The sequence below is a fragment of the Nipponia nippon genome, unplaced genomic scaffold (genome assembly GCF_047370975.1).
Source record: "Nipponia nippon isolate SJK-2023a ecotype South Korea unplaced genomic scaffold, ASM4737097v1 scaffold_31, whole genome shotgun sequence".
In the NCBI taxonomy this organism is placed as follows: domain Eukaryota; kingdom Metazoa; phylum Chordata; class Aves; order Pelecaniformes; family Threskiornithidae; genus Nipponia; species Nipponia nippon.
Genome location: NW_028262349.1, coordinates 389337 through 414533, shown reverse-complemented (window position 1 = coordinate 414533; position 25197 = coordinate 389337). Strand labels below are relative to the sequence as shown.

General features: G+C 57.6%; 2 protein-coding genes across 4 annotated transcripts; both read right to left on the bottom strand.

Annotated features, from left to right (window-relative positions):
* Positions 1-933: 933 nt before the first annotated feature.
* On the bottom strand, positions 934-15501 carry BSG (basigin (Ok blood group)). Of its 2 annotated transcripts, XM_087769297.1 has the most exons (9): positions 15345-15492; positions 10316-10663; positions 8562-8718; positions 6669-6757; positions 6028-6155; positions 5535-5808; positions 3076-3100; positions 2673-2743; positions 934-2054 (listed from the first exon to the last, which is right to left on the bottom strand). In XM_087769297.1, the coding sequence occupies exons 1-8, from the start codon at positions 15424-15426 to the stop codon at positions 2686-2688; spliced, it is 1161 nt and encodes a 386-aa protein (XP_087625423.1). In that variant the 5' UTR covers positions 15427-15492; the 3' UTR covers positions 934-2054; positions 2673-2685. The 2 variants fall into 2 exon arrangements, with proteins under 2 accessions (XP_087625423.1, XP_087625424.1); XM_087769298.1 differs by lacking the exon at positions 10316-10663 and having other exon boundaries at positions 15345-15501.
* A 2841-nt stretch (positions 15502-18342) lies between these two features.
* On the bottom strand, positions 18343-24550 carry CDC34 (cell division cycle 34, ubiquitin conjugating enzyme). Of its 2 annotated transcripts, none has more exons than XM_009469110.2 (5): positions 24218-24550; positions 20976-21062; positions 20221-20318; positions 19696-19830; positions 18343-19244 (listed from the first exon to the last, which is right to left on the bottom strand). In XM_009469110.2, the coding sequence occupies exons 1-5, from the start codon at positions 24392-24394 to the stop codon at positions 19034-19036; spliced, it is 708 nt and encodes a 235-aa protein (XP_009467385.1). In that variant the 5' UTR covers positions 24395-24550; the 3' UTR covers positions 18343-19033. The 2 variants fall into 2 exon arrangements, with proteins under 2 accessions (XP_009467385.1, XP_087625717.1); XM_087769591.1 differs by lacking the exon at positions 24218-24550 and adding an exon at positions 21350-22572.
* Between the last annotated feature and the right edge of the window lie 647 nt (positions 24551-25197).

Here is a 25197-nt window from a genome sequence, read left to right as displayed (position 1 = left end):
TTTTTTTTTTTTTCACCAGGACGGCACCCACAAGCACAAGGCCGGCTGTGAAAGGCTTGCATAACCCACTTACGTGCTGCAGAGCCACGCTGCCCGGTCAGCCCCGGGGCTGCCCAGCTGATGACAAACCGAGGCAGCAGAAATGCTATCGAGAGTGACCAGGCCACCACGGCTCCATACCTGCCTGCCACACCGCAGCCGGCAGCTCTCTGGGCACAGCCCTGCAATCAGAGCCACACTCCCTAATTACCCCTTTTTTGGCAGGGAGAAGTGTTTGGCTACAGGGCAAGGCCACAGCTCACACGCTCGCTGGGACCAGGCAGGGTTCGGGCAGGCAGAGGCACCTTGGGCCAGCTGGGAGCACGCGGGGGCTCCTCTCCGGCCCACGGCCTCGCTCCAAGGGCAGGAGCGCTGGCAGCAGCCCACCGAGCTCAGGGCTGGTGGTAGGAAAGGGACGCCCCACCCCATCCTCAGTGCTCTCCAGAGGCACAACGCTGCGCACAAAGGCAGCAAAGGCCTCACACCTTTGCTCTCCCCCCCAGGAAAGAGCAGGGAGAAGGAAAAATAACTTAGAGAAGCAGGAGACATGCAAGCAGCATGTCCTACAAGGACTCCTGTAGGTTGGGGCTGATCCTTGACCCCAGAGCCACAAGAGACAGAGGAACTGCGCAGCAGGGTGAGGCGACGCCTGTCCCCAGTGACCAGTGCTGCTCCGGGCTCTGCGGAGCAGGGAGCACCGCTTGCCTCCCTTTGCAAAGGCTTGAACGCTGCTCGAGCTGCAAATACTTGGTGATTAGAGCGCTGTCAGAGCTGGCACCGAACTGTGAGACACAGCATCGTGTTCTACAGCCAGAGGAGCCAGAAATGAGTCAGCAGGTTGGGCAACCCAGGGGGCCAGCCAGCAGGGAAGAAAGACCAGAGTCTAAACAAAGATGGAAAAAAAAAAAGAGAGAGGAATCATCTTTATTTGTGAAGTGTGTTAACAGTTCAATGCTACCCAGCAATAAAGGTATTAGACTCCACTGCGCATTTGTCTGCTCTCAGGCTCCTATGTCACACAAATATCACGGTGGCTCATGCACAAGAACACACGCTGTTAAACTGCCCCCCCAGCACCGCAGCCCCTGCTCATTCTGCCCCTATCCCCCACTGCAGCAACTTGAGAAGAGATACTAACAATCCATGAAATAAATTAACAGCAATCATTTATCCAGTGTCCTGCTCTAACACTGCCTCCTGGTTGTCTGACTAAGAGGGTAACTAAAGCAGCTCTGGAGGAGCTGACCGGGAATCTACCGGACACGGTACGGCACCGCGTGCAGGTCTGGCTGGTGTGGCACATGCCAAAGAACGAGCCCTTCGCCTGCTCCTCCCCAGGAGCCGCACCAGCAGCTGTGCCCCAGTGGCTTACAAGGACAGATGCCACTGCCACGCTAGGGAAGGGTGCAGCCTTGCTCCAGGTGATGCACTGGGAAAGACACAGAACTACCTTCCTAAACCCTTCGGTCAGATCGGGTCATCTCCAGACAGTCACCAAGGCAGCTTCTCCCTGACCCACGCAAACAGGGCAGAACAGACCCGCTGGGAAGAGGCCACGCCAGCCACGTCCCGTGGAGCAGCACGCAAGGAACCGCGCACATTTCACTGCGCGTTCGGGTCTGTTATCCGCAGCTCCTCGAGTGGCCACAAACACGGAGGTGGGGCCAGGAGGGCGTTTCAGAACAGCCCCACCTAACACACCCCGCTCTTCCCAGCGGTCAGGAAGAAATAGGTTGTACTCCCACCCACCCACTCTGTACCACCACGAAGAAACCTAGGACAGAAACAGCCAGTGACCTAGACTACCAGAAACAAGGGATTTACGTTTACAGGTAGAAAAACCCTCCCACAACTCTTTTTTTTAAAAAAGTGTATTTTAGACTCTACAACTTAAGTTTCTTAGAAAGTGAAGTAACTGAATCGCAAGGATGCACTAGAATATTTCACGGTGCTATTTCACCAAAAAATTAGAAGAAAACAAAATTGTCCAGACGAGTTCTTCATCTGCATGTCACCTGGCAGGAGAGAAAGAAAGGCCAGTTAGATAACCCAGTTGTACCAGTATGGCTGCACTGTGCTAGAGGGGGTTGACGGAGCAGTACAGGACAAAGGCTGCCCTTCAGGAAAGCTGTGGGCTAGGACACATCTCCCGCTTGAGTCCAGGGCGGGTGTTATCAGGCAGTCCTGACTTTCCCATGCTTCAGAGCCCCACAGTACAGTCCAAAACTTTCTTCTCCCTCTCCCCTTGCCTGTCGGGGCCGAGGCCAGCCACACTGCTGCTCCCCACATGCAGTCCCAGCAGCTTTGGCAGGTTCCTACCAGGCTACGAATGGCCCATGCATGAACCTCACAGCAACACGCATTTCCCCCCCCCCCACCCCCTCCCCAGATCCCACAGTACGACGTTGTGCTAGAAGAGCCTCTGCCTGCATGGATGCTCCTGCTTCTTCCAGAGACCCTTTGCAGATGCAGATGCTGCAGCCGGGCCAGAGCTCTGAGCAGCTGATAAAGAGCTCCAGCTACATTACAGCTAGAGCCGGGCAGCTCAAGTCGCTGGAGAAGCCCTTCGCTGTGAGGAGCCTGGCCCAGCAGCTGTTCTCAGCTGCAACTCTGCCCTCAGGAATGGCACTCACCTGGCCCCCACTCTTAGTTAGCATTTCTCTGGCGGACATTCTTGTCCTTGTGGTTTGTGGCATTGCTTTTCCTGGAAAGAAAAAAGGGGCAGTGAGGAAAGAAAAAGCACAAAGCCCCACCCTACCCGCTAATGTAATTCAGGTCCAAATAGATGGTCAAGAAAAGGCAAGATGAGATTAGTTACCAGAACAGTGTCAGTTTTTGAGACACTGGTGCCATCCCCAGTTCTATGTGGTTTAGACACAGGCCACATTAAGTGAACCATGGTGGGGAAAGTCTCTTGCCCAGCAAGCTAGTGTGTTATTCCCACACCAGCTAGCTTTTATATTCAGAGCAGATTCCCTGGATGAATGTGATCTGCCAGTACAAATCTGGCTAAATAGGAAAAAGCAAGGTACTTACAGTGGTGCAGAACCTCCATCATCATCTTCGCATTCAGGACAGCATAGAAAGAAAGAAAGCAAGCACAAAGAGTGTCAGGGAAGAGCATGTAAGAAGTAATCCCTGCCACCTCTTAAAACTCCGGGACTGCATTCCAGACAGGTTACTGGATACTACTGCCTTCACAGGACTGAACCCAAAAGGTCATCTCACCCACAGGCTCCTGTTTCACCAGGGCCTGGCAGAGCAGGGGGCTACTTCTTACCAGAACGCTACCACCCCCGGCGTGAGTTTTAAGCTGCTTCTTGTCTAAGCTTAGACAAAAGCTCCTGTTACGCAGTTGCTTCTGTTGGCACAAGGTAGGCTTGGCTCACAGGATAACCAAGTCACCACCGCCACCCCGGCACTCAGCAGGTCAGGCCCGGCACCTCGGTAGCCCCGAGGCACACCTGAGTACCCCAGGAGGCCACAGAGGTAGAATGACACAGGGGAGCACCAGGCAGTCTCTGAAGCAGCACTGCTGACTGGTAACATCTGTTTAACATCTGCACCCTGTGTATCCCCAGCATACCAGCCTGTCTTCCCACCACCAGCACTTAAAACTGGAAAAGAGCCACAGATCCACCCAGCGAGACAGCACTGCTGCCACTGATCTACCTGCTGCTCTCACCCCTGAAGCACCACTAATTCAGATGGCTCCCAGATCGGAGCACACACTTCAACAGCAAGTAAAGGGAAATCCAAACAGGACGTTTCAGGAATGAGGCTTTAAGCATCGGCAGCAGTACGCCCTTCTTCCTCCCCACACACTTTGTGAAATCCAAATAAACACACTGCACGCCACATTCTTGCTATGCTGAGAAGCACACCTAAGAAAAACATCTCTGCCAACACGTGCCAAGCCCTGTGGCCTTTCACCAGCTCCTTGCAATCTGCCACCTTCCAACAGAAGGCTCCCCATCATCTCTTCTGCAGTCCAGGCTCCCCTCCAAAGGCACCGAGCGGAGCAGTGAGGCCCACGCTCTAAGCCCTGGGACTGCCTCGGGCACCGAGATCTGCATACAGCTGGTAAGAGGATAGTTGCAGAAACATGGCTGGAACTATCTTCTACTTACCATTTGAGGTGGCACCCAGCAGCAGAGAAGGGAAGAGTAGAGAGATAACACCGGCAAGGATATCACACCATACACAAGCCAGACTCTCCCCATCGCAGGTAACAGGGAGCAGCCAGCTCACAACCACATACCGTGAGGAACAGCACTGGTCTGAGCTGGCTCGGCAATGCCTTACTGTTACCTCCTCTTTGAGAGGGGCAAAGCTACAAAGACTTTTGGGGAGAGATAACCACTTTACACCAGGAAAGTGTAAAGCTGTGTATGTTTGTCAAACAGGTATGATGCTGTATCCTTATCCACAAGCACCTGGGAACCTGAGCTTAAGAGCTCTGGCTGAGCAGCATCGGGACACTCCAGTATTCACGCCCTGTCTTCATCTGTCAAAGCATCTGCTACAGCTCTGACAGGTCAGCACTGACATGATCTTGACCAGGCTGATGTCACCAGAAGCTAGATCACTCAACACAACCAGGCTAGCTTTTTTGCTGGAAGATGCAGCTACAACATCCTTAAGACAACATCTGCCCTCCAGCCAAGAGCATCAGAAGGCAAAGCATCTGCTTGTAAAACTGCCTTGAGCAGAATTCCCCAAGCCCTGTAGTTAGGGGAGGCACATTCAGTTTTAGTCCCTCTGCTGCACCTCACATCGCTCAGCCTGCCCCCAGCAGAAGGCTAAGGGGCCTGACCCAGCAAGCAGGAAGGATACCAAGCATTTACACTTTATTGTTAACTGGATCAGATAAGGGAGAGGCAGCTGGGCTAACACAATGCGCATTCTTACTGATAAGGAAAGGGAGGAGCTGATACTTCCAGAACAGATTAAAGATAGCACTAGGCTTTGAGGAACTCTCCGGAGAGTCAGGATATATGGATCTGAGGACCCAAAACAGAGCCATGAAGTGAACCTGAATTAAGCTAAGCCTGGTCTTATGGAATCACTGACACAGTCCTCTGAGTCTGCAGCACCAGAAAAGCCCTACTACTTATTCAGAAATCAGCTTCTCCAGAATGTTAGCTGCCACAGAAAACCCGGTCCTGCAGACACTCACATGAAGCACTTGAGCAAAGTGCAGAGGAACTGGTGACACAAAGGGTCAGGCTGACCTGCACTGAATCTTATCTCGCTCCAGATCCAAAGCACAGCTTGCTGAAGGGCTGTCACAAACAGTGCAATTACTTGCAACTTCACAGCTAAAGTAGCCTGGTAAAGACTACCATGGTTTTTACAAGAAGTGCCCTGAGAAGCAGCCCTCAATTAATGCCCATCTGACAAAGGGAACGCCAAGTTCTCTATGAGAACATTTTGCCTGCACCCTACAAGTTACTTGGTCTTCCCAGAAAGAGTTAACCCCAGGCACCTCTTACCATCAAGAACTTCATCTGGCTTCCTCCTCTTCTCATAGATGAAGATGATGGTGACAAGAACGAGGACTTCTGCCACAATACCCAGGAAGGGCCAGAGTGCTGCCAGGCGGCTACGTACACGCAGGTTTACTGTAGCGCCACCAAAACCATAAAAGTTACTGCCATTGCAGTGGTAATCACCTGCATCCTCCTCGATATTCAGTTTAAGAATGCGTAACTCTGTCTTGTTGCCACTGGAATTGATAATGTATCGACCAGAACCATTGATGATGGGCTGGAGGGAGGGAGGAAGAGAAACAGCTCTCAGGGTAGTGCTGACATGAGGGGAGCTGCTCACTTACCACGCATGATCCTACCACTACAGAAATCCTCCTTGCCATGGCACTGAGGAGGCTACTCTTAAAGAGCCAATTCTGATGGGACGAGGTCCTCTACCTCTTTGCCGGGAAGTAGGGTAGGCAGGAGGGGAGAAAGAGCAAACCACAGCACTTACCTCTTGACCGTTTTTGTACCAAAGCCAAGAAGTGACAGGGGGGAAAGAAGGATTCTTGCAGGTCAGCACACCTGTGTCCCCCTCATTGCCATGCTCAGACTTCTTGTACGTCATCACTTGGGGTGCAACTACGGCAAAAGAAAAGAAAATCAGACACCTCATTACAGAAAACAGGTAGAAGATTCATACTTCCTGCAGTCCACCTTGCCAGAATCAGACAAAGTTACCCATAAAGCTCGACTTCCGTTTAAGAAATGTGTTAGTGGGTCTATTCCCCTCACTTGCGCATTGTTTGGCATGTTCAGAGAGGAAAGCACGTCAAGCTGCTTCGAGAAAGGCTCCAACGGATTGTCAACCAGGTATTATCCCTCTCCCATTATCCTTGTGGGAACATGCCCACAGCAGAAGGCTGATTTAATGTAAAGTCTAAGAGCTGACTCTACCGACACTTCAGCTGCCTGATAAAATGGAGCTGTCTCACAGAGCAAGTCTGGTAGTACGCACGTAGAGTCCTGCAGCCTCATTAGTAAGGGCTAGATGCAGCTTTTCAAGAAGCTGAAAAGATGCCAAAGCAAAGGGTTCAGGAGATCCCAGCTTCCCCACTCCCCTCCTCACACCCAGAAGCAAACATATGAAGTTACCTGAAACATTCACTTGTCCTTTTATCACCGGGCTTGTTTCGTAGACACATTCGTAGACACCAGAGTGCTCTTCCTTCTTCCCCTCAATTCTACCAAAAACCAGGATGTCAGATAAGCATTCAGCACGGCTTATCCACAAACAGATACCAAACTCCAGACCCACAGAAACAGACATCTATAAGGCTCAGCAATCTCCTCCTTAGGCAATTTCTCCCATTCCGGTGCCAGTATTCATGCTGCACCATGTACCTACAGCAACCCAACTCTCCACCTTTCTCTCCCCACACATTGAGGATGGCAGAAGAGGATTTCACGTACACCAAGTCTGACATGGGTATGTCAAGTCAGTGATCACTGATCCTATGTCCTGAATCTTGAAAACCAGCAGCTTTCACTCCCTAATCCCAAGCACTCTTGCCATCAGAACCTCTACAAAGGGAAAAAATGTAAGACCTAGACTGCTAGCTAGTATAGATGAAGAAAACCAGGAGCACCAGGACAACATTACACCATGCAGGGCCACATGTACACTTCAGAAGTAGCCCACTCCATGCTTCTCCCTCTTCCATACAGACCCCAGGCTCATTAAAAAAAAAATTAAACCCTACTGAGCAAAGCCAACAGAACCTGGAGCGCAGCAAGAGAGTCCTCTAGTTAGCACAACCCAGGACATGGCCACACACCTCATGTAAGACATCAGCCCTGCAGTTCACCTCTAAAGGAGACAGGCAAGGAGCTCAGGACAGCAGACTCAGAGGAAGGTTATTCTTCCCATGCAGGAAAGTCCACTGAAAACACACAACAAAGCAGGGGCAAAGAAACACCCAGGCTGGGTTACTCTGGATTGACAGGGAGAACTCTCACATTTTTCTTTTTGTAAAGCTGCTGCAATGAGATTTAGTGGATTATGCTGCACTGCAACAAACATCTCATTCTGCAGCTTAGCAATACCCACTCAAGGGAAGGGGCAGGCAAAGTTTCAGTCCCGTGGCTGCACTGGGACAACAGGCTGTTTGTTAGTTGTGCTGTGCATGGCGCTTCCCACTTCCAGAGACCACTCGGCTAAGGAATTGAGGTCACGGGAGGGAGGCTGGGTTATAAATACTTTAATCCTTGTTCAGCTCCCTGTTGCTATGGGGAGACAGGCACGTCGGCACTGCCATACAAAAGGACGTGATGCCTCTAGAGCTGCTGGGTCAGTGCCAGCCAGGCCTGACTGTAATCAAAAAGGAAAGCTCGCTGCACTGTCACAATAAGGCTGGTATTCCCGCTTCTGCTCAGCTACACCCTGCAAACAGTTTCTGAGCATTGACCATAACTTGCAAGCAGCTTCCCAGCTTGTTCTGTAACAACGGTTGGAAAGGTACGTAAAACCCAACGGCAGAGGTGATGTACACGGGAGTCTCTCATTCCACATGTGGCCTCTGGGGAGCGGGGAGCTGATGTCCCGCCCGGAGCAGGGGTCCCTCAAAGCTCTGGGAAAACAGCTCTAGCACACCGATGTCAGTGCTGCAGACAGACAGTGCAGACACAGGCCAAACGGCAGCCCGAGCCACACTGCACCTTGCACCCCACACCTGACAAACCAACCGAGCCCAGCTGAACCCTGCATAAAGACATGAAACAGCAGAACTTCTCTTACTAAGAGGATATTTGCAGCACATAACTATCCCCTCCTCCTCCTTTTTGCCCCCTCCTCCCCATAAAGCAGAAAATGTTGGGCCAAAACTTTGTTTAGCCCATCTTATGTTCTAAAGTTTAAAAAGCCAACATTTTCAGCAAGACTGCAAGCACTTAGCTTTGGGTTCAGTCAATAGGAAACATTAACTGCATCTGGTAAAAAACCTGTCCCCCGTGTTCAGATTCTTATCTGACTTTGCCCCTGACACTCACGTGTAACTGGTGAAAACACTTGACTCCATGTCTGTTTGAAGCGTCTTGTCCCCATGCATCCATTTGTGACCCTCGATGGCAGGGTAAGGCGCAGTCATGTTACAGGTGAGGATCAGCTTGCCAGAAACACTGCTTACGTGAACTTCGATGTCTGGACCTGCATTTGTAAATAATTGAACTGAAGTTAACATGTAGTCTTCCAGAGGTCACATGCCTGCCCAAGGACATTTATGCAAACAGTTACCAAAACCCACAGCTCCTTGTCTCTATCATAGCTTTCACTTACCTTTGCAATCAGTTTCCTACCAGAACTGACACCACCAGCATAGGAGAGACCTGAAAACCAGGCGACTAGGGCCTGACTGCACCTAGCGATGACCGATGTGACCATGCAGCTGCTCCCACCTGGAGCAGGATGGCTGCCACGTGCTCTGGGTAGTTCTGAGCCTCCTGCTGTCCCTACAACAGGTGCAGCTCCAGCAGAGCTAAGTGCTCAATGAGCAATGGAAAAGGCCATATGTGAAGGGCAGAGTATGGCGCTCTGCTTTTATGAGCCACCACAGCACTCGCTGTGTCAACACCTTCCAGAATCTGAGCAGGTTTAGACACCTCCAGGTGACATAACAGAGGGTCTCGACCGCCATCAGTTGTGAGGGGTAGGAAACAAGACCACATGCAAGCAATAGGTGCATCATCTGATGCAGCCCAAAAGATTATAGCTAGATTTACTCCAGGGAGAACACACAGAACCATGACTCCAAATGGTCCTGGGCCTCCATGTGTGAAGCAGCAGTAAATTATGCTACATAAGATGACTCAGGCATTTCTCCTTGTAGGAGGCAGTCCAAGAAAACAGGCGCCATTAGCAGCACCATTACACAGCCCTGGTGGCACTACGGTTCCTACCCTTCCTCCCAATCTCAGTCTCTTGGAAGGACCAAGTTTTGCACAGGGCTGACAGGCATTTTGCTTTTCCTCCTACCCAAATTCCACTGGAAGAAGGTTCTGCTGGAGTTCTGTATTCCCTAGCACATTTATGCTGAAAAGACTGCTATGCTGCTCTGCTAACTTCAGGATTCATGGCGAGACCTTAGCAGCATGTTAAATCCCCTACACTGGCCCAGGTTTCTATTACTCAAAGCAGCCGCCTGTTAGCTCCAGAGTTCAACTGCCAGCTCTGTAAGTGGAGGGAATCTTCCACAGGACAAGCAACTACATCACATTCAGTGTCACACACAGACAGGGCCATTTCAAAAACGGTTGCATCTCAAGAAACTCAAAGCAGATTTGGTTCCCCACAGCTTGTATGACTAGCAAGAAAGCAAGCTTAAAGCAAGACTGTTGACAGGAGCAGAAGCTGTACGAGCTGTAGGGAAGGGCCGGTTTGTCAGTGGTGGTTAGGGCAGAGTCTACCACAGAATCAAGACTCTCAACTCTGCAAGCCAGCGCCAGGACTCAGAGGCACTTGGGAATAAGCGGTAGGTTCCAGGTCTTTGGCTCCGGAAAAGACACGGGATTGCCGAAGGGCGTTTTGGTTGGGAAGCCACAACCCTTTTTGAGCAGGGCCATTTTGGGTCGAGTCATGGGTGGTGAGGGAGATGACAGAGGGTGGGAGTCTCTCGGTTCTACAGCTGGGGTGGGAGGGTGCGGGGAGCTTTCAGGAGCCACAGGACACGGGTGCAGGGGTGAGCATGGCAGGAGACTCAAGACACCAGTGTCCGAGCAAGTGCCAAGGCCTCAGTGTGGCCACTCACGTTCGATGACAAAAACGTTTGCCTGGGAACGGATCCACTTGACTTTGGGGCTCTTCGACAAGTGGTTGCGGTCAGGGTCGTTGCTAGCCCGGCACTCATACATGCCTGAGTCGTCGCTTGTGAGGTTTGCGATGTAGATGGTGCTGGTAGAGTGCAGGTTGTAGGTGGCGTTGATTTTGACACGGTCCTGCCGTGCGCCATCCCAGAGCTGAGCATAGGTCTCATTTGGCTCGTTTCCCTCAAACCACCACTGGATCTCAGGGATAGGATTGCCAATCGCCTCGCAGTACAACTCCACGCTGTCCTGAGTCAGTCTCTTTTGAGACAGCGGTGACTTTATAAAACCAGCTATGAGTTGAAGAGGTATTAGTGCAAAGTGTTAGTGCAAAGCAAGAATTCACCCTCTACAAGCAAAACAAAAGAATTCAGCCATTGAGAAGAGGCCACATACAATCTTCAGATCAGTGTACTCTTCCCTCTCCCCCCCTCCATGCTCTCTGAACTCTGCCCAGCTCGGACAGGGCTGTTATTTTGAATTGTTGTATCTCCAGCCAACAATACTTCCTGCGACTCCGCTGCAAAACCAGAACATCCAAACTGGCACGCGGTATTTGCCACTATCCAAACAAGAAACCCACAGCAGTCATGGCATTGCCTGCCTTCCGCGAGGGACGGCATTACAGCATGACACTCACTGGGGCAGACCAAGAGCCTGCAACGCTTCCCCGGTCTCCAAGCACCTTCAGCTCAGGATAAAGACAGCAGCAGATTTTTGTTGCAAGGGCTTATCCAGCCTCCATGGTCCCCACACAAGTTTAACATCCCTGTGCTCTGGCAAGGTGCCCCCCGGGTCTGCCAAAGCCCCCACCGCAGGCTGCGACGGAAGGCTGGCCGCAGCAAGGCAGCACGGCCCCGTTCACAGGTCCTGCTGCAGGGAAGGCAGCGCCCGCCACTACACGTACGGTACGCTTTGCCGGCCTCACCGCGCTGCAGGGGCTGCTCTCTGCCCCGTTCTCACCCACTTGTTTCATCACTCTGCTCACTAAGATGCCTGGCAGATACTTTTAAACACAATATCAAGATAATAGCTCTTTTTAGGGGGGAGGAACATCTTGCAGTCTGCAAGACGTTGCAAGCCAGGTGAGGAAATGTGTAACATTTGTTGTCACACAAACAAAGAAATCGGACTTTTCATCTCAGGCGAGATAACTTTGCAGAGGTAAATTAGTAATGAACAGATGAAAAGCAGGAGAAGCAGCCGCAGGCCAGAACTACGGTATTTTTCAAACTGCTCTTGCAGTGAGAGGCCAGCGGGTTCAGCTTTCGAAAACAGTCCAAAGGTAGGTCCGTGAGCCCCTGGACGGCGGAAAGCCGAGCTGCCAAACATCTTTAGGCTACTAGCCAGGCGCAGCTCAGCCGCTGCGACCAGCGGTCCCCAGGTACAGGCTGCCCAAGTCATTACAAGGCAGCCGGGAGAAGGCAGGGCCCCAGGGGAGCCGTTCTTGGCAGGGGCAGGAAGGGAGGCTCTAGCAACGTCGCTTCGGGAAAAGACATCATTCGTGGGTCAAGGTTACTTACGTGACTCAACCTCAGTCAGATTTAAGAAGAACTAGTTAAGCTTGCGACACGTCCTTCCCACGCACTGAGTGCACGTCAGATGTGCCAACAGCGGGCTTACAGGGCATCCCGCACACCAAAACGGCTTCCAGGAAATCGATTTACTCAGTTATAAAGCACTTAAAGTGCAGGATTATATACAGCCCTCCATACACATACCATGACCTACAGGCACGAAGGAAGCAGGGCAGGGAGCAAATTTTTTAATATGAAATCCTATGACTATTTTTTGTGAGCATAAAGATCACTATTACAAAATCAAGTTTGCCCAAACTCAAGAAAAAGACAAGTCAGTCTGCAAGGTAAGTTTCAGAGTCCTAAATAATCAATTTCACATTTCTCAAAGGAAGAATTAGTTTTACATACTAAAGCTTTAGAAGTCAGGAAGAATAAATATGTCTGGATGAGGAAGGAGAGATCCGACCCTCCTCTGAGACCAAGACACTTTTAGGAGAAGGCTGAGGCACCTTAAAACAGAAGTCTGAGAGTTACTCGAGGGCTAAAAACCTCTGCTGCTATTTCATACACCGCCCGCAGTACTGCGGGCTACCTTCAGAAACGCGCTGTTCAACAATGCTTCTGCAGAGATGTCAAGGTTTCCAAGTGACTCTTGATGACAGAATTGTCCCAGAGATACCAGAACGATCTTCTTGAACTGATTTTAAAAAAGCGGTAGGTGACAGGGGTCCCAAAAGGCGTATGGAGGTATCAGCTGTAAGCAACGTTCTCATACACTGAGCTTCACTTCTAGAAGAACTGACCTGTGTGCCAAATGGGTTTTTTTACACTACGGGCCTGTGATTAAACACTCCCAAACACCTAATTTTGAAAAGTCACGGAACTGACTACAGCACGTGTAGAAGCTTGTCCCATTTTAACTACAGCCTGATTTAAAATGGGAGCTAGTAAAGATCAAGGTTGTTGTTTTTTTTTTTCTACAGATACAAGGTGATTATGGTATGCTGACAAAATAAGCTGTTGCAAGGTTATTTGCTCAGAGTTAGAGGGCACTTCATGCAGTTCAGACAGGCTATAAAGCTTCAGCAAGCAGTAACAGCAAGTACCTTCTGCATTCACATGGGATTAATATCCCCTCTCCTCCCAACGCGAGGCAGACCAGGCAATCAAAACCCTGGGCACTCAAGGATGGGAAAGCGCCTGCCGAGCCCAGGGGCACAGGAGCACAGCCAGCATCAACCCGCTGGAATTGATCAGAGCTATGCAAACGTTTTCCAAATGGCGATGGGCTGCAAGTTGAAACGAGCTCACAAAAAACAAGACATCCTTCACAAAACTGAGCCGAAGACTTCTCTCGGGCGCAGCGTGGTGCCCGATCAAGCTGGACAGTGGTGAAGGCAGACAAGACCAGATAACGTTCTCCCGGGTCACCTTCAAACTAAAACCAACCCCTCCCCCCGAGCAGTCCTCGTGCTGTAAACAGTGCCTGCGCTCAGGGCAGCCGAGCCTGGCAGCAGCCTGCACCGGCCCGCAGCGTACACTCTCCTCCCTGGCATGACCTTTGTTTCTTGGCCTCAGAAGGGGACATATGAGGCTCTGACACTTTTTGCCATTTCCACTAATAGCTGTAAAATCTACTCTCCCCTTAAGTTTCGCATAACCAGGCAGTCACTGCACAGGCAGGTCAAAGGCAAGTGCTCTCAGGCAGGATACCTCCTCCTGAGGGCACAGAGTCCAAGCGCACACCTCCCTACGCTCCAGCTGCACGTTCTGCGTGGTGAGCTACCGAGAGTCGAGGCACTGCAGATTAAAAGGACCATCTCTCGTGGAGCCTGCTCCATAAAGCCAAACCTAAACACCGTCAAGAGGGAAAACCCCTCACTTTCCAGCCCCCCGCTCTGCTTACGTGAAGAACGCGCATCATTACGCACCGAGCCCGAGAGCCCACAGCCGGGGCAGGACACGCCACGCCACCGGCGGGCCTGCGGAGCAGATCTTCCTTCCGTGGCTCTGCAGACCAAGGATAGAAACAGCCTTCTCCACATCTCCTTTGTGCCAATCCCTCAGAGAAGGGATTGCTCAGTGCGGCAGAGGGAGCGGGAAGCAGCCAACACGGGTGGCTTAAGCTTAGTTTATGAAACTCATGTACTGCCCTAAGTGTGAAGTTCAGGAGCAGGCTCTCCCCTGCCCTCCCGTTCTGCAGTATTAAAATGCAACGCTGCTGCATGGAAATGTTGGAGCAGACACTTCTGTCGCTACCCCTGGACTTTTCAGAATCCTCCCGCTCTTTTGCCTCAATCTTTGGGTTTGGCTCTACTACACTGAAGGAAGTCTGATACTGCAAACAGGCTACAAATTTTTAGTACCCAATATGCTAAGCAGCCTGAAACAGCAGCCTACCACTCACAATAAAACAGAGCCTTTACCACCAGCACCTCCTGCGCCAGGTCTGAATCAGAGGCTGGGGCATCCTCCAGGCAAAAACCCACTGCGTTTGCCAGGGCAGCCTGCTTGCCCGTGGCTCTCAACACGCCAATCGGCCTGGCTCCTTTGACGCTAGCGCAAGAAGTGAGAAAATGAAACGTCAGAGCAACAGCACGTGGCAAATCCCGGCTCGTTTGGGGTTGTGCTTTCAAGAACCCAACAGCAGGCCACTGCATTCCCAGCACTGCATCCAGCTTCCAACCGCACATCGTAAATAGCCAGAGACCGGGAGCAGACATTTCCTCATTCGGGGATTACCAACCTAAGCACCTTGTGAACATCGTTACGGTTTTACAGCCTAGAGCCCCGGTACGGCTTGTAAGCCCCAGAACCCGGGGCAGCGGCTGCGAGGAAGAAGCTTTCTCCTTTTTGCTACGGGGAAACCAAGTCAGTGCCTCTGGGAGCGCCAGCAGACTTCGCCGGCCCTCCGTGCGAGGGGACGGGCCAGCAGCAGCGGACAGACCGCCGGGCAGACCACAGGACGCCAGCTCGCCGCGCCGGGCGGCCGGAGCCCGGGGCGAGCGGGAGGCGCCGGGCAGCGCGGACGCCGGGCCCGGCCCAGCCCAGCCGCCGCCGCCGCGGCCCCGCCGCCCCCGCTCCCGCCCTGGGCCCCCGCGCTGGGTTTTGGGGCCCCCCCCCCCCGCCCGGGACCGCCCCCCCCCGCCCGGCCCCGCCCGCCGCGCGACGTGCCTCGCCGCAGGGCGCCCGCCCGCCGCCTGCTCGGCCCCGGCGCCGCTCCGCCCCGCGCCCGCCGCGGAGCCCCGCAGCCCCCGGCCGCGGCCCCAGCCCCCGACCGAGAGCCGCCCCCCGCCGCCGGGCCCCCCCAAGTCGGCCCCCCTCTCCCCAGGGCCCCCGGGCCTAAAGCCGCCGCGGCCCGGCCCGACCGAGCCCCCCGGGCCCGACCCGACCCGACCCGACCCAGCCCAGCCCAGCCCAGCCCGATCCGATCCCGATCCCCGCCGTCCCGTACTTGTCCCCTCGACGCCGGCAGCCAGCCCGCCGAGGAGCAGCAGCGCCAGGAGGCCGCACGGCCCCGCCGCGCCCGCCGCCATCACCGCCCGCGCTCTGTGCTGTGCTGTGCCGCGCCGCCCGCTATAAGCGCCGCGCCGGCTCACGGAGGCGAGGGCGGGGCGGGCGGCACCCCCTCGGCCCTTCCGACAGCCAATCGCGCGGCGCCTCGGCGAGCTGGCCCGCCCACCCAGCCCATCGCGGCCAATCAGAGAGAAGGGCTGGCCGAGCACCCTTCTCCTCCGTCCTGTCCCCTGCGGGAGAGCCGGTTCGGGCCGGTCCCGCCGCGGCCACGCCCCCCAGCCGGGAGCGCAGCCAATGGGGAGGCGCGGCGGGGAGAGGCGGGCGGCGCGGGACCAGCGGCTGCGGCGCCCGGTGGCGGCGCGCGGGGCCGGGGCCGCTCCCGCACGGGGGGGTGGGGAGCGGCGGCACCGGGGGTCCCGGTCCCGGCCCTGGGGAAAGGCTGCTCCGCTGCCGCCGCGCAGCTCCGTGCTGCACGGGGAGGCTGCCGGCGGTGGCCCGGGCTGCGTGAGGCGGGGGCGCGGGCTGGAGGTCGGGGCAACGGGGAGCAGGCGGAGGTGCCGGCCCGGGAACGTGGGGGCTCGCTGCAGGCGAGGAGGGGGAGCTAAAGACACATCTGCCGGGCCGAGGAGCGCCCGCGGCGCGGAGGGAGGCACCGGAGCCGCGGGGGCCGTGCGGACCCCGGGGCGCAGCGCGGGCAGGGGCGCGGGGAGCCGGCGGGTTTTCTCTAGCGGCGGGGGCCCCCGGGGGCCCCGACCCCCGAGGCGAGCCAGGGCCGCCGGCGCGGGGGCTGCGTCCCCACGGCGAGACACGGGACGGGAACCGTGCGGCGCTTCCCCGGCGCGGCAGCGGGGCAGAGGCGGTGGCTCCTGCAAACAGCGGGGCCCGTGCCAGGGCAAACCGGCAGCCCTGCGCGCCGGGGCCCTGTCCCGCGGCCTCCTCCGGCCTTCGGCATAGGGCCCGAGCCCGGTCGGGCGCCCCGAGGCGCGGGGAAAGCGCCCGGCCCCGGGATCTCAGCCCAGGCGGTGCTTTCCGTGAGGCCGGGGGGATGCTGGGCCTCGAGTCCCCGGGACCGGCCCAGCTGGAGCCGCCTGATAACCCCGCGGGGCTGGGGTGGGTGATAACCAAGCACAGCCGGGCCCTTCGACGCCCAGGGGGCCTGGGCAAGGGGGCCTCTGCAGGGCAGCGGCTCTGTCCCCAGCTCTTCCCCGAGCCGGCAGCCGACTCTCGGCTAACCCGGCCCTGGGAGCGAGGTGGAGCGCTCGCAGCCGGGGGCCGGAGGCGCTGGGCAGGGGTCAGGAAGAGCCAAAACAATGGGGCCGGCAGCGCCAGAACCCGCCGTGCTCTCCGCAGGGATCTGCCGGCTCTTGCAAGCTCCCGAATCCTCCTGGAGCGTTTCTTCCCCCCAGCGCTGTGGCTGCCCCAGCACGTCCTGCCCAGCCGCCCCCTCCCATCCGCCGGCCGCCGTGCTCGCCCCTGCGCCAAGGGATTCGGCAGATGCAGCTCCTGTGGGGCAGAAACGGGGCAGAGTATGGCAGCCTGCGGCATCCTCTACCCAAAGAGCCAGTCCCCGCTCCGGGCAGCCTCCGGCATGCCATGTCTCACAGCCAGCGCCGCCAAGAGCTCTCAGCCATCCAGGCTGAGGCAGAGGGGCCACGCAGGGCCCCAGTACCTTCCTGCTGGCGGGAGAGCAAGCGGCAGGGAGGCTGCCCCTCTCCAAGCTGCCCGGTTTTGCAGGGCCACGGCTGGGGCACTCCTGGATGCCCCAGGACCCACAGGCAGTGATGGCTCACGGTGCCATGGGGAACGTCACCCCGTCACCTGCAGCAGCATCAGGGAGGTAACCGGCTGCAAGGAGCTGGCAAAAGCAGGGGTACACGGGCACGGTGATTCCCTGGACATATCCATGGCTGGGGACCAGCCAGGGCGCGGGAAGCTGCAGGGGGTGCGTGGAGCGGCCCCCCGGGAAAAGGAGGGGGGGCTGGCTTTGAACCAGCAGCTGGGGCCACTGCTGCTCCATACCAGCTGGGCGACCTTGGAAGCCGTTTGCCAGGCCTGAATAAAGCGACAATAATCCTATTCACCTTTTAGCCGCATTTCCTAAGGCAACAAAGCACATGTCCTTGCCACGTGCAGTCACAGGTGTCACCGAAACCCTGATCCTGTTTGCACGGCTCCCTGGGGGCACGGGGGAAGTTTTGCTCATCACCCCTCTGACGAGCTTTGCCCAGGGGGTAGGAGCGGGGCAGGAGCCCCACCGGGGACACGGAGAGCCCTAGGCAGGCGGTTTGCCAGGCACACAGCCCCAGGGAGCTGGCAGCAGAGCTGACCTCCCCATCCCAGCCGGACAAGGCACCGGCGATGCCCCTCGGCTGCACAGCTGGAGCAGGGCAGCTGGGAGCTCACATGCCCCGGCTGGTCCTGGCCTGTGGGCTCAGGGCGCACCCAGCTGCACCCAGCGGGCCCCAGGCACCCATCGGCCACCGCTCTGCACAGCCAGGCGCTGCCCGGGCAGGCCTGCTGCCTGCAGAGGTGCCTGTGCCGCACAGCTGGTCTCGGAGGAGCTCAGCATCTTGGGAGGAGCAAGAGGGAAAAATACCTTCCCAGTGCAGTGCTGGAGGGTTTTGAGGGCTCGGCGGAGCCCACCCTTCCACCCAGGCAGAGGCCAAGCGGTGGCCGTGGCGCCCTCCCCAGGAGGGGCAGAGATGCTCGCCAGGCCAGCCCTGCCCAGACATTCCTGCCCGCTCCCGGAGGCTGGGGAGGGAGGAAAGACAGTTGCTGCGAGTCCCAGAGGCCGCCCTGCAGCCCCGGCAGAGCAGCCAGCCCACCCACCGCTCCCTGCCAGGGCTGCGGGGCAGGAGCTGGCTCACAGCTGACACGGAAACCCCCGCAGCCTGGCACAGACCGGGGCAGAGCCTCACCCACGCACCACACAGCCATTCCCTTGAAGTACTTTATTAAATAGTTTCCAAAAAAACAGAAGCAGAAAGACTCAGAACTACCCCGTCCCTCCCAGCTAGTTAAAAACTACAAACAGCCCATCCGCGTGCCCTGCAGTGCCAGGCAGCTGCCAGGCACGTCCTGCCCGATGTCCCGGCCCTTCCCAGCCCGCTCCCTGCCAACAGGGCTCCAGCATCACGGGGAGGGGCGGCAGGAGGGTCACCCCCAGCCCTTCCTGCTCAGACACCCCAAAGGCTGCAGAAAGCTCAGCAACGCTCACACGCTTCCCACCCAAAGCAACCACTCGCCAGCCCCAGAGCCTCCCCAAACCGCTCCTCCCACGCAGGGCCGAGGAGGAGCTGAACGTGCCCCAGCGACGGGCAGCCAACACCAGGTTTTGCTGTCACTCCTCATCCAGCCAGAGCCACCAGCTCCCCTGTTTCTGTGGATTTGTGAACGACCCTCCCCCTCCCCACCCGTCTCCCACCCAGGAACTTTATAAAAGGGTTTGGTTTTGCTTTTTGCTTTTTCTACAAAGACAGTGGTGGGATTTCCTTTGCAACAGCAGAACAGTCTCCCTGCGAGGTAGAGAGTTAGTTTCAGGGCTGACAGATCCTAAATTCAAACCAGTTTGTCCTAGTTGAGGTAAAATTCAGTAGTTTATAGTAAGTTTTGCATGCCAGAGGGCCATCAAGATTCCTCATTGCCAGAGTCATCCTCATCACCATAACAGCTGTCTGCTTCCTCCTCCATCTCATCATCCTCATAATAGTCATCATAGAAGAGGTCTGAGCCCTCATCTGGGGCTGGAGTCTTGGTCTTTACACAGTACTCTGCCAGCGTGGTGGGGACCTTCACGCCATCCCGCTCGGCGTCCACCTTCGTGCCCAAGACTTGCTTCCTGGAAGGTGAGAAGCGGGGGGTAAGGACGGAGCTTTGCACAGCACACCCACGTCGCCACGTGTGGCTCACGCCCGGTGACACAGCCCTTCCCGTCTCACGCCCCAGCTCATGGTCGCTCGCCCACACAAGACTGGTGAAAGGGCAGGGGAGGGAGAGCACCGTGGAGCAAGTGTGGTGGCACCGTGTCTGCTACGAACCCAGAATCCTCAGCTCTGGAGCAGAAAAGGGCCAGAGCTTAGGCTGAGAGCAAAGCCGGGCACATAACCCAACCAAGCTTCTCCCAAAAGCCACACTCAGCCAGAATCCCTCCCTCCCACCAGTCTGCAGATGGGACTCAAGAGGGCAGGATACGCCCTTAAGATCCTCTGTGCCCTAACAAGACCATAGCTTAGCAAGCGTTCTCGACAGTGCCACAGCACTGCTGGGCCTGGGCTCAGCTCAGCACGCACCTGATGATGTCCATGTACTCCCGGTCCTTCCCTTTGCTCTCCTTCCACTTGCGGTACATCACGGAGGCGTCCACGTTGGCTGGAGAAAATGTGTTGGGTTCATTCAGCAGTGAGATCACGCTCAGGAGAATGGTCCTGGCAATCAATAAACAGCAGCAGGTAAGAGCCGAGGCAGGTCAGCAACTGCTCACGTCCCAGCAATGCCAGCAGCCTCAGTGCCACAGCGCAGCTGCGTCCCATGGGTCAGGGAGAGAGCCTGGTGCTGGCCCACCAGCAAGGGGGTACCCCAGCGAAGTCAAGCAGGCCAGGCAGGAGACAGCAGCGCACGGGCTGTCGGGCTCACACACATCCCCGTGCAAGCTCTAGCTGTTCCTTGGCAAAGCACACAGCCCGAGTGCCTTTCGGCAACCTCTAGGCATCTCCCGCAGGCTTTGGGAGAGGAAGGCTGTCCCCATCTCCCCGTTTTCCCATCCCTGCCCTCAGACCAGCCTCCTGCCCGCAGCTCCCTCCCCACGCAGCCCTTACCGCACGTTCTGGGTGGGGTTCCACCGCTCAGACGGCAGCTCCCCGCTCTGCGGGTCATCCACCGGCGGATGGAGGATGGAGATGCAGACATCACCGGTCTGAAAGCACAAGTGAAACAGGATCCTTAGGAGCTGCTGCCCCAAGCACCCCCCAGCAGCAGCTCGGTCCTCTGCTCCAGTAGCCTGCTTGCTCTTCACTTTGGCTTAAGCCAGGTGAGGCAATCTCAGCCCGTTCTTTCGGTCCCTAGGAAGGGACAGCAGAAGCGGTGGTCCCCGCTATGCTGCCCGCAGACTCAGGCCTTGGATAAGTTGGATAAGCACCCCATGACTGCCAGCACAGTACAGACGAGGCTGCCTAACCATCAACTGTCCGATGCCTGAACACGCTGCGTCCCCAGCACAGCCCTCCCGGCGCCCCCCCGACAACAGCCCAACCCCACGCGCCCCCAGGCAGGAATCCACCGCAAGCACGCAGCCCCGGGACCACGCACATCGCTCGCTCTACGTAAGCACGACGTCCCCACCAGCCAAGCGTGGGAGCCTTCAAGCCTGGCTGACCTGGAACGAGCTCCAGGACAGGAGACGGGCTGTTGTAAGCTCATTAGCTGCGTTTCCAGTGCCAGGCACTAAACACCAAAGGCACTGAGTTTCCAATGCCAGACAAAGGCTGGCATTTTCACCCAGTACTGTCACAACAGATGGACACGTGCCCCCTCCGGCTGTCCCAGGTGCCCTGTGCCATCCCAGACAACCTACCTCGTAGATATTGGGATGCCACATTTTGGTCAAGAACCTAAAGGCAGGAGGAGAATAGGGGTAGTCGATGGGAAACCGGAGACGAGCCTGCAAGGAAACAATAAGGAGAAGTGAGCATCAGCTTGTGAGCAGGAAGGGAAGGAAACCACGGATCTCCCAACACCAGCAGGAAAAAGGAACCTCTGCCAAGTCCAGCTGTGCTCCGCAGAGACAGAGCCTCCGCGCCCGCCGGCTCTGCAGGCAGGACACCAGCAGCGTGGCTGCCCTGCCACCGCACAGAGGAAGGCAAGTGGATGGGCCTGCGAGCTGCGGCAGCTCCCTCACCGCCATCCTGCCCCACAACCTCTTCTCCACTGGGGCCCACCCACACTAACCTGGTGCTCTCCGATGCGGAGGGAGGCAGCGAGCCCCAGGCAGAGCGCAGCGGGAGCTCGCAGTGCCGCTCCGGCACACGCCTCACACGCTCGCCGTCCCCTCCCACACCGGCACCCATGGCACAGGGTGACAATGCCAAGGGCTGGCTGCTTCTGGATGGCAAACAGCAGCAAGGCGAGGGCCTCGTGGCTGTAAGGCGGCAGACGAGGCTGGGGACCCCAGCTCAAGCCGCACGCCTGAACAAACCAAGCAGCACTCAAGCCAGACTGCAAGTCCAGGGTCATCCCCGGTCCTGCTGTCAGGGACACGCGATGGCCGCGCCACCAGAGGAAAGGCTGTTTACCCTTCACAGCTCACAGGGAAGGAAGCATCAGGTGCTCGGTGCTCCGATTAACACACTGAAGCTCTAAAAATAGCCCATCACCGCTGCAAAAAGAGACCAAGTCAGAACTGGCCACAGCGCGTAGCTCAGGTGCTAAAAATAAAGGCACATGAAGATCACGCCGCAGTCCACGACTCCAGCACCAGCAGAGACAACTGGCCCGCCACTGGCTTTTCCTGGAGGCAATGGCCATAAAACCCGAGGTATTAAGGCAGGTCAAAAGGACAGGCCCGCTGTCAGCCTCTGAGTGAGAAGGTGAAGCCTGAGGTGGGACGGAGACGTACAGCAACATCCCCATCTTCCCCAGAGAGCTGCTGCCCCAGCCCACCGGCGCCAGGCATCCCACGAGGACAGGGGCAGCTTCTCCCCGCATCGCTGAACAACCTGCAGTGACCGTTTCAGCTTTCGGGTGTTTCCAGGCTCTGGAAGGAAGCTTCCAGATCGAGATTCAGCTGCTGCTCCCAAAAAAGCCAACAGCCAGAAACAAACAAAAAAATAGTGAAGATTTAAAACACGCAACAACTCCCTGAACATTTCTTGCTCCCTCAATTCACGTACATGAGAATTTAGATGTTGGATCTGTGATGTGAGAGCACAAACTACCCCAGCTCTGCCCAGCAGCGGGGGACAGCGATCCGGGATCACTCTTCACCTGCGGAACGAGCCCGGCGCGGGCCCCGTTCGGGGGGGTAACTGCAAGCGAGGCTTCGGATGCTTCTGGAATTACAGCCTCGACAATAGGAGACGCTGCCAAACCCAGTCATCAGCTCACAGCCGTTAAGAGATTAGTGTAGAAGGCAGAGAGACATCTGTCCTCCTCCCTGCTGCCCTGACCAACCCCAACGCCATCCTGGGTCCCAACCCCTCTGCTCTCCACCCCCCTCCCACCCTGCCAGGATCTGGCCCCAGCACAAGTTGATCTTATCGCGAGTCCAAGGAGCCCCCGACCGCGGCGGGTCCGTCCCTACGTGCGTTACTGCCTTGCCTCCCAGGCTGGCCCTTTGTCTGACCGCTCTGTGCTCTGCAGCACAGGACAAGGGGTGGAAAGAAGGAAAAGCGAGGTGGCAGCTGGGGCCGGACGCGTTTTGTGTGCGTGGAGCTCCGGGCAGCCCAGGGCAGCATGCGTGCACACAGCAACACACGGCCCTGTGCTGGGCTCTGGCCAAACAGCTGAACTTTGCAGAATAATCCCCTTTGTTGTGTCAGAAGGGATCAGAACAAAACCAGTCAGAGGCAAAGCAATCACGAAGGAGGCTCGGAAAGCAACCCTGCTTTGCCATACACAAACGGTCTGACGTTAGCACGAGCTGGAAGAGGCCTGGGCCCCTTCACTCCTCTTACGCAGAAAGTCTCATCTACTGCCACCCAACAGTGCCGAGTCTGGAAGCTCTCAGGCACAAAACAGGAGCACAAGCTGCTGAAAGGGTGAGAGTTCAAAGGGCCCAGTGCCAAAAGAGGCTACGGAAAAAGACTCCATTTCAGCGAAGAGATAAAACCTGACTCTGAAGCATCAGACTTGCCTGCCACCGCTCCATGAGAAAAACAAACCACCCATCTTCTGGGGCACAGCTGACCCTTGGGCTGACTCACCCCGGGCGCATCCCCACCCTGCCAACAACAGGATGAAGACAGAACTCATAGTGGAGGAGGGAGGATGAGAAAGAGGAAGAAAACACAGGTTGCACAACACCTAGGAAGAGCACATACACATCCTCCTGATAGGGACTGCGCAGTTGGGCTGCGCACGCCTTCTTCCCCCACTCAAACCCCAAACAAAACCGCAGCACCCGCTCCCCACCCAGCTCGAGCTGCTGCTCGCTCGGCCCAAGCCGTCTGTGCCTGCACAGGAGAGCTCTTTGTCTCTTCCCTCTAGTTTGGTGGCGATGCCCCAGATCCCTTCTGGGAGAGGGAACACCAGCGACCCTGCGCCCACAGTCTGTGGGGATGGAGGGGGCGGGAAGGAAAAGCCCTCAGAGGCAGAGCCCCTGGGGGCCCAAATCCCCCTTCTGACAAAGGCGGTCCTTGCCTCATTTGGCAGCAGGCACCTGTGCACAGGCTCCTTTCCTCACCCCAGCTCCTCCTCGCAGGCACCCCAGGAACACCCCGGCTCCCAAAACCCCAGCGACCCCAAGGTGCCCAGCTACAGACCCAGGTCTCCCTGGCCCTCGTCACCCCCTCAAGCCCAGGGGCACCCCTGCCATGCCCCCCCAGTACCCACCTCAACCTGACCCCCGAGACCCGCTCCCTCTCACCCCACAGCCCCTTCCCAGGGTCTCCCCGCTCTCCTGCGGTCTCTCTCCCTTCCCAAGGCATCCTCTCCCCAGTGCATCCCCCAACACCACCCACTCTGCCTTCACCCCTCCAAAGCCCCATCTCCCACCACACACCTCCACCCCCGGCCCCCGCCACGCCACCAGAGCTTCGCCTCCTCGAGACCTCGGTCCTCCCGACACCGCACCCCGCCCTGCTGCCCCCAGCCCCTCACCTTGAAGTACCCGCCCTCATAGTAGGTGTTCGGGGGGCCGAAGATGGCCACCTCCCAGTTGTAGAGGTCCCCCTCGTCCACCAGGTTGACCCGGAACCCTTCCACGGGCTCCTCCTGCAGCCCTTTGAGCTCCAGCAGCAGCGCCTTCTGCGAGCTGGGCACGAGGGGCCGCGCCATACCGAGGAGCCGGGATAGGCCGCGAGCGAAGCCGGGAACTGGCGTAGGCGCGACGGCCGCTGCGAGGCGGGGGGCGGCGGGGACGGGTCCGGCTGCTCCGCGGCCGCTCCGAGCGCAGCCGCGCGGGGCACGGCGGGAGCTGTAGTCCGCCCGCGCGGGGCGGGGCCGCCTCAGGCCCCGCCCACAGAGGCACAGCCCGCCTATCAGAGCGCGCTGTCGGCGCGGGGGGCGGGGCAGGCAGAGGGCTCCTCCCCCTGGCGATCTCCGCCTATCAGAGCGCAGCTCCGGGCCGGGGGGCGGGGCTCTTCCCGGCAGCCTCTGCGCCGCCCGTTCCCCCCGGGCCCGCTGTAACGGGGCGCGCCGGCGCCTCGGGCCGCCGTCACCGTGCGAGGGCCGCCTCAGAGATCGGGCCCGAGCAGCCGCGCAGCCCCGGCTCCCCCGTCCCCCGCCCGCCGGGGGCTCCCCGGGGCGCCCTCGGCTCACGGACCGACGCTGAATCCCGCCCCGGTGGCGGCGCCGGGGCTCGCAATGCAGCCGTGCTGCTTCGGGTCAGCATTCAGCACGAGCGAAGCGGGGTACGCGTCGGCAGGGGACGGCACCCGCCAGGCAGGAGGAGGCACTCGGCACGGCCGCTGGGCCCGCGCGAGGCAGCGGCTGGCATTCGGGCTCCCGGCGCGGCCCCCGCAGAGAAGATGTCCGCAGCCCCCCGGGCTGCCCCCTCCCCGGTGTCACATCCCGTCACCTGCGCCGCAGCCTCGCCCAGCCCGGCTCCAGGCAGCGCCCGTCCTGCCTGCGGGGACGGG